The 8058-nt window shown below is 47.6% G+C and overlaps 1 protein-coding gene across 1 annotated transcript; it reads right to left on the reverse strand.

Moving 5' to 3' along the window:
• Positions 1-361: 361 nt before the first annotated feature.
• On the reverse strand, positions 362-7808 carry RpII215 (RNA polymerase II subunit RpII215). The gene is made up of 6 exons (XM_065225175.1): positions 7632-7808; positions 7250-7549; positions 4802-6951; positions 1395-4741; positions 668-1322; positions 362-484 (listed from the first exon to the last, which is right to left on the reverse strand). Exons 2-4 carry the CDS (start codon positions 7416-7418, stop codon positions 1397-1399), a joined length of 5664 nt encoding a protein of 1887 aa, XP_065081247.1. The 5' UTR covers positions 7419-7549; positions 7632-7808; the 3' UTR covers positions 362-484; positions 668-1322; positions 1395-1396.
• Positions 7809-8058: the final 250 nt, after the last annotated feature.

Consider the following 8058-nt stretch of genomic DNA (forward strand, 5'->3'; position numbering starts at 1 on the left):
GATGGCGGAAGTGTGTAAACCTCAAACGCAAGGATTATTGATTATACGCGCCACAGGTGGCGGTACTGCTAACTAAAAATATTTTAATTTACTGTTAAACGCGTGTTCAATGAAAAAATTGCCAGTGTTATGCCTGTTTGTGTTGCCAATAAAATGTAACACTGTTACAAACAAAACTGAATCAGATAAGATAGCGTAACCAAATATCTTCTTAAACTTGAATGCATAAACTGGTACATAAACTTATGCAATGGGTCTTCTTATGATTTCGGATGAATCATAACAGTTGATATCAATATACATTTAAAGATAATATTTATTTTCTTAATAGACTGTCTTCAACAGGTTTAAACTACTATTTGCTGTACCTACACACTAATCCAGTCAGTAAGTTAGGGTTTTTGAATTGCAGAACTGTTCGGTAAAAGTTTAAAAATCTGTGTAAAATTCAATAATGAGACAATTTATTCCGAACTTGTACATACTTATGTCGTTTTCATTTTTACTACACTACACCGGTGTAGTGTAAGCAGCAATAAGTGCGAGTCATTGACAGTTCATCATCATTTGTTTGTAAACAAAGGTGCAACCGATAGCTACACCCTAATTTTTTTCGGTGTTCGGCAGTGTAGCACCGGTGTAGCTACACCGCAAAAACGAAAACGACATTAGTTCCGTTAACACCAGTTAATGATAGAAAATAAAGTTTGTCGATTTCATTGATTCCTTACGGATAACGGTCATTTGAACTTTTACCGACTTTTTCAGCAATTTAAATACCAAGTTAAAATATTCTGACTCCTGCAAAATAATCTTAGTGCGTATAATGGTAGATAGGTATTTTTGAGAGGAAAATTTTGCTGTTTTCTTTTAGATTGAAGATGTAAATGCAACCTAGAGCAATAACTTTATCAAGAGACAAACACATTAAACAGAAAAAATTGTCGTCCATCAAATGCTTACCCCTAAATGACTATATACAAGTTTTTAATACGTTATAAATATTGATTTGAATCATGTTTTATCTTCTTTATTTGCGCTCAACAACCAGAACCTCTAGTTTTCAAAGAGCTATACTACCGCTATTAGCATAACAGTCCCATGGAGTTCCTCTTCCCTTGGGATTGCTATGCCAATAGCGACAGTATACAATGGAATACACACACTCTCTCTAGTTTAGTTACTTAACCTAAATGAAAATAAAAAAAAAACTACAACTTGGAGAACCTGCTTCATCCAAACATCAGCTTTCCTACGCGGTAAAAAATCACTGCCCGTGATCTAGATCGTCGCTCTCAGTAGTGGAAGTTGTGCAACGATTTCTGAAGAATTAAAAAACAAATCCATTTACGAATTGTCATAGGTGAAGGAGAAAAGTTTGTCAAAGGGCTTACCTCTAATCGTCGGGGCTATCCTCGTACGACGGACTGGTCGGCGAGTAGGTTGGACTGGCTGGACTCGAGGGGCTGTATCCCTGTGCTGTCGGGGAATATGCAGGACTCGAGGGTGAATAATGCGGCGAGGTCGGTGTGTACACCGGGCTTGTGGGAGAGTACTTCTGGCTTCCAGGGGAGTAGGATGACATGTTGGGCGAGTAGATCGCCGAGGGCGAATATGTTGGTGAGCTGCCCATGAAATTGTTGCTGCCACCCGGCGAGTGCTGTGGCGAACTTGGCGAGTAGCTCGGGGATGTAGGCGAGTATTTCGGGCTGGTTGGGGAGTATTGTGGGCTGGCCGGAGTGTACTGGGGACTGCCACCGTAGGATGGGGAAGTTGGAGAGTAGCTGGGAGAGGTTGGTGAATATTTCGGGGACGATGGAGAGTAGGACGGTGAAGTTGGGGAGTAGTGAGGCGAGCTGGGTGAATAGTTGGGACTGGTTGGGGAGTAGGATGGTGTGGCGGGGGTATAGTTGGGGGATGTTGGTGAATAACTGGGAGAGGTTGGCGAGTAGGATGGAGAAGTTGGAGAATAGGATGGGCTGGATGGGGAGTAGGATGGACTGGTTGGGGAATATGCAGGGGAAGTGGGTGAATAGCTGGGAGATGTTGGAGAGTACGGGCTTGTGGGAGAATATGAAGGAGAAGTCGGGGAATACGCTGGGCTCGATGCTCCGTAGGTTTGCGACGGAGAATAGTGTGGCGAAGTTGGTGAGTAGCTTGGAGAGGTTGGCGAGTAGTTCGGTGACGACGGGCTGTAGTTCGGGCTTGTTGGTGAATACCGTGGACTTGTGGGTGAGTAATTTGGACTGGTCGGCGAATAGCTGGGGCTCGTTGGAGAGTACGCAGGAGAGGCGCCACCTGGCGATGCAGCAGCATAGTTTGGACTGCTTGGTGAGTAAGACGGAGATGCACTTGGAGATGACGGGAAGTATGGAGACATAGATGGGCCAGGAGAGCTTGGAGATCCTGGCATGGGCGACCAGGATGGTGACAAACCTGATACGTCAGATTGTGCTGACGGTGAGAAGCTTGGTCCACCGGGAGTCATGCCACTGGGTGGCCCAGAAGGAGACCAATCGCAATAACCAGGAGTTTGAGATTGTTGCCAGGGAGTCATAGCTGGACTCATGCTTGGGGTTGCTCCAGGACCGAAGAACATTCCCGAACCACCCATGATGGATGTGTGTGGAATTTCCATACCCAGCTTACACTTCTCCGCGTCCAGAAGCAGATCGAAACAACCGGTTCCCATTCTCGGAAGCTGTCCCATAATGATATTCTCTGATACGCCTCTCATAGGATCGACTTCAGCGTGAGCAGCGGCGTCGTTCAACACGTCCACCGTTTCTTCGAAGGAACATCTCATCAGAGCGCCCGTGTCCTGTCTGTTGATACCGTGACGTGTGATGGCCATCAAGTGACCTTTCGCAGTCATAACGTCGCAAAGTAACGCAAGATGACGATAGTTTACGTAAAGACCGTAGAACTGCAGGACGTTGTTCATTTCCTTCTCGACGGATTTTCGCACAGCCTCGATTCCCAACACTTGGAAGATCTCGCAAATATCGTTACTAGCCGTACGGACGGGATCCACGTCTCTCTCGCTCAGTACCTTCATCATAGAAGTTCCGTCAGTTTCCAGCAACCACTCTCCGATGGCCTTGAACTCTCCTTCTGGTGTGATGACAATCCTTCTCTTGGCATCCGTCTGCGGCAAATGCATGTACACTTTTCCGATGGCTTCAATACCCTGCAGCGTCATGTCCGACAACATGTTCGCTTCGATGCACCTCAAGAACATATCGTCCTCCATTTTGTCCATGTTCTCCTCCTCGTTTTCCTGGAATTTGCTGTCGTCTCCATTCATGATACGGATTCGCAACACCAGTTTGTCGGCGTTGTCGTCGTTAAAGATACAGTTCAGATCGTCACCGAATCCAGCGTTGATCTTCTCAGCGATCTGCTCCATGGTCAACTTCTTATCGGTCATACGCTTGCGATCTAGTTCGATACGCAGCAGCCAGGGTGAAATGCGGGTCGGATCGAAGTCGGGCATTTCGTAGTAAACGTTCACGAACTCCTGATCCTCGGCAATGACGGTTCTCTGAGGATCTGGATCGTAGTATATGGCCGTATTGGCTGTGACCTTCCTCAAGGTGGTATGTTCCAGACGGCAGAGTACGTTCTTTGCCTTTTCGGCATCACGAGCAGCACCACCGGTAAGGAAGACCGTTAGGGAGGGAGCCTTTGGTCGTTTGGAGATATTGATAATTTCCTTCAATCTGGGTACACCCAGTGTTACGTTCTTCGAGGACACACCAGCAAAATGGAAAGTGTTCAGTGTCATCTGAGTAGCGGGTTCTCCGAGTGATTGGGCAGCCAAGGCACCCACCATCTCACCTGGATTACACTGGGCCTGCTGGAAACGGGTTTCGATTTCTCCTATCAACCACTCGAACGCTTCGTTGTTCAGGCGGAACTCTTCGGCTACGTATTTGGTGCAGAGAGTTGATCGAACTAAACACTGGAACAGCAGTGTGGCGTTCTCGTTGGCTTGCTTCGACAGACGATCCGTGCCGGCTACGATGACGCACTTGGTCAATAATTCTCGGACACCTTGGATAACCTTCAACGGAGACAGATCGGTACTGCCTCGTTTGTTGATATGGAAAATCTTCTGCACGTTCCAAATCATCCGCTGCAGATTGCAAGGCAATACAACTTTCGATTCACCGTTCGGGAAAATCTGCCGCAGCGCTTCACGATCCCTCAACAACTGCTCGTACTCGGCTTCGATCTCTTGGATAACATCCGGAGACTCCGTCAGCTCTTTGATAACTTCCTCGTTAAAGACCCGTCTTAGGTTCCGTTCGTTGGTCGGATCGAAACGGTACCGCTTCTCGAACACCTTGTTCGACAGCTTGATGGTCGGTAGATTCTGGAACTCTACCGTCTCTCCGCACAACCCGTCCTCACCATAACGCAGCTGAATCAGCTGTCCGACTGAGTTACGTACTGTTCCGTCATAGTTTACCATTACCGACTCCATAGCCTTGATCAGACGACGCTGGATGTAACCGGTTTCGGCTGTCTTTACAGCAGTATCAATCAAACCTTCACGACCTCCCATGGCGTGGAAGTAGAACTCGGTCGGTGTAAGCCCGGCAAGGTAGGAATTTTCCACGAAACCTCTCGATTCGGGACCGTAATCGTCCTTGATGAAGTGCGGTAGGGTGCGCTTACGGAAACCGAAAGGAATACGCTTACCTTCAACGTTTTGTTGACCCACGCAAGCAATAACCTAGGGTGGAAAGAGCAACAGGTTAGTTGAGCGAAACGTACATATGAGCGTTATTGTTACCTGAGAGATGTTAATGTTGGACCCCTTGGCACCGGAAACGACCATAGCCTTTAGATTGTTGTATTCAGTCAGCGACTTCTTGGCGGAACCACCAGTCTTGTCACGAGCGTCGTTCAGGATACGATTTACCTGATTTTCGAAAGTCTGTCGAAGCGTGTTACCCGGAGTCGGTTCCAGTTCCATGTTGTGAGCCTTCTGGATAACACCAATGACATCCTCTTTGGCCTTACGGATAGCCCTCTGAATTTCGGAGTACGTCTGAGGATCGGCAATGGTGTCACCGATACCGATGCTATGACCTTCCAGCAGCAACCAGTTGTTGATCACAGTCTGAATGTTACCGTAGAATCGACCGGCAATTTCGTGTCCCAGTTCCAGGAATACGATATGGAGCAGCGAACCAGCCGATGTACCCAGTGTCTTTTTGCAGAGAATGCCCATGATCAGTTCGCCGTGTTCTACCATGACCTTGGTATCTCCCGGCGAGATCCACTTGTACGGGCCATCGTCTTCCTCGTCCGGATGTGTCGAATGGGTACGAATCATGTTGACGTTTCCGGGAATGATCAGGGTGAAAATTTGCTTTCCAGTCCAGAGGGGTTTCGGCTTCAGAATGCAAGGCTGTGGCATTTTGCCATCCCAAGTCGGCAAGAACATGAGTAGATTCATCATCTGTTCCTTCTCCAAGAAGACGTCACGTTTGGTCATTTTTCGAACGGCCGTTAGTGTATCCTGCACAATACCCATGACGGGTTTGTTTGCCTGCGGAGTGATAATCTGTCGGGGCGTAATGTGGATGTTCTCGATTTCAGCACGCGTTTCCATCGACTGCGGAACGTGAAGGTTCATTTCGTCTCCGTCAAAATCGGCATTGTACGGTGAGGTACAACTAAGGTTCATTCGGAATGTCGACCACGGGAGCACTTTGACACGATGACCCATCATACTCATCTTGTGGAGCGTGGGCTGACGGTTGAAAATGACCAGATCGTCGTCGCGAAGATGCCGTTCCACTTTGTAACCACACTGCAGATGTAAGTCACTGGATTTGGGATGGAAACGAAGATCGATTCGTTCACCGTTGTCACGGACGATGTACTTTGCGCCTGGATACTGGGAATTTCCTCTGCGTACCAATTCCTGCATTCTATCAATGTTGAATGGAGTGACCAACTCCGGGAAAGTCATGTTCTGTGCAATCGAGCGGGGAACACCTACCTGATCGATACGTAGATTAGGATCAGGAGTAATTACAGTACGAGCCGAAAAGTCCACACGTTTTCCCATCAAATTACCACGGATACGACCTTCCTTACCCTTCAAACGGGACTTGACACTCTTCAGTGGCTTTCCGCTCTTTTGCATAGCTTTCGGCATACCGGGCATATCGTTGTCGACCAGCGTGGCCACGTGGAATTGCAACATTTTGATGTTCTCCGCAATTACGTGAGCCGCTGCACCGGTAGCTTCGTTCTTCTTCAGCTCGTTGTTGGCTTTGATGATATCCGATAGCTTGTGCGTCAAATCGTCCTGATTCTTGGTAGCTCCAAACATAACGACAGCCGGTCTTACAGCTAGCGGTGGAACCGGCAGAACCGTAATAATCATCCAATCGGGACGCGCAAACTTTGGATCCATACCCAGCACGTAGCATTCTTCATCCGTAATGTGCTTCAAAATTTCCCAGACTCGTTCTGCGGTTACGTTGATCTTCTTTTCCTGCGAATCTTCGTTAACGTGCTTCCACTCGGCAATCACATCCAATCCGGTTCTCCTCAGCGACGGTTGATAGTGACCGCAACCACCGTGCCCTTGCTTCTTGCTCGGATCTGCTTGTGCCCCATCCTTCGTGATGTCCATGTCTTCACCACCCTCGCAAATCTTCTTTCCTTTGCACAAATCGTAAACATACGCCAAACGCTTTCTCGGTTGCCCCTTGGACTTTATGACGATTTCCTTGATCTTCGGATTACTCGGAGAGACCAGCATCTTCGAACAGTAGAAACAAACGCAGCGTAAGATCTTGATTGTTTTCGTCACGAAACCGATGTGGAACACCGGCTTCGCCAGATCGATATGACCGAAGTGACCCGGACATTCGGTCATATTTCCGGCACAGGTCTGACACCGAGAGGTTCGATCGATGACACCTGGAAAAATAAAAAAAAAAATCCAAATCAAATTCCCAACCTATTATGGGCCTGTTCATAAACTACGTAGACAGTTTTTTTGGGATTCTTGACCCCCCCCTCCCCCTGCGTAGACAATTGTCCATACAAAATTTTGAAAATTTGTATGGGCCGTGGATAATTGTCAACCCCCCCCCCCCCCCTAAACTGTCTACGTAGTTTATGGACAGCCCCTATCGCACATTTCCCGTTACTACGCATTAGGTCTAACAAAAAACAACCCAACTCTCCAACCCCCGAAAATAAAAAAACAACTCACCCTGTCGGGGATCCATCAGACCGCAAAGCTTCGGCCGACCGCCTTCCATGGTTTCGGCATATTGAATGCCACCCTCCGTCACCGACATCCGACGGATTTCGTCCGGTGAAAGGATTCCGAACTGGACCTTTTTCACCGTCCGAAGCGGCGCCTTCGAATCGCCATTCATTTTGGCAGCCGCTTCTTTTTCCTCTTTTCGCTACGCTTATTCAGCCCCTGCTCACTTGCTTCCGTTCAGACGAACTTTTTTTTTTTGCCTTCCTCTGTCTGGCGCACAGGGAAATTACTGGTGTTAGTCAGCTGCGGAGAAAAGAAAAATTCCAAACTTTCAATTCCACTTTTTCGCTCCTAAACTGGACCATAACTGGTCGAAAACACTCACAATCGGTTCCCCGGACTTAGGGGAACAAATTTTCAATATTTTTTCCCAGAATCACACGCACTAGAATCACTTTAGAGTCGAAAAAAATCAGCCACAAATTTTCCGTGACAATGCACACGCGTCCATTTGCTGAAGTGACTGCCTGAGCGCTTATGGCCGCCAATGAATTGGTGAAATCTAGAGCCATGAGCAAACTGTTGGTTTTTGGTTGAGAAGAAGAGGAAAGCCGAAGCAACGAGATAATCGACACGAAGCCGACCGTCGAAGACGACGCGCGCCGAAGTTTGACATCCTAAACTGAGCAACTCATTGACGTTTACTTGTTTACCTGTTTGTTTCAATTGCGGAGCTCATTTTGCTAAAGCCCTATACACGGTGTTTCGCGAAAACCCATTAATGGGTATAAAAATACCCATTTCCGCTAAAA

The sequence above is a fragment of the Ochlerotatus camptorhynchus genome, unplaced genomic scaffold (assembly GCF_037179485.1).
Source record: "Ochlerotatus camptorhynchus isolate MF236.1 unplaced genomic scaffold, CSIRO-AGI_Acam_v1.1 ptg000222l, whole genome shotgun sequence".
NCBI classification, from domain to species: domain Eukaryota; kingdom Metazoa; phylum Arthropoda; class Insecta; order Diptera; family Culicidae; genus Ochlerotatus; species Ochlerotatus camptorhynchus.

Bases quoted from the DNA above. Each gene is read 5' to 3' on its own strand.
- RpII215 (XM_065225175.1), bottom strand. From the start codon at position 7,418: ATGAATGGCGATTCGAAGGCGCCGCTTCGGACGGTGAAAAAGGTCCAG. The intron at 6,952-7,249 runs GTGAGTTGTTTT...TTATTTTTCCAG, and splicing joins TCTGATGGATCCCCGACAGG to GTGTCATCGATCGAACCTCT. The intron at 4,742-4,801 runs GTAACAATAACG...TTTCCACCCTAG, and splicing joins CCAACATTAACATCTCTCAG to GTTATTGCTTGCGTGGGTCA.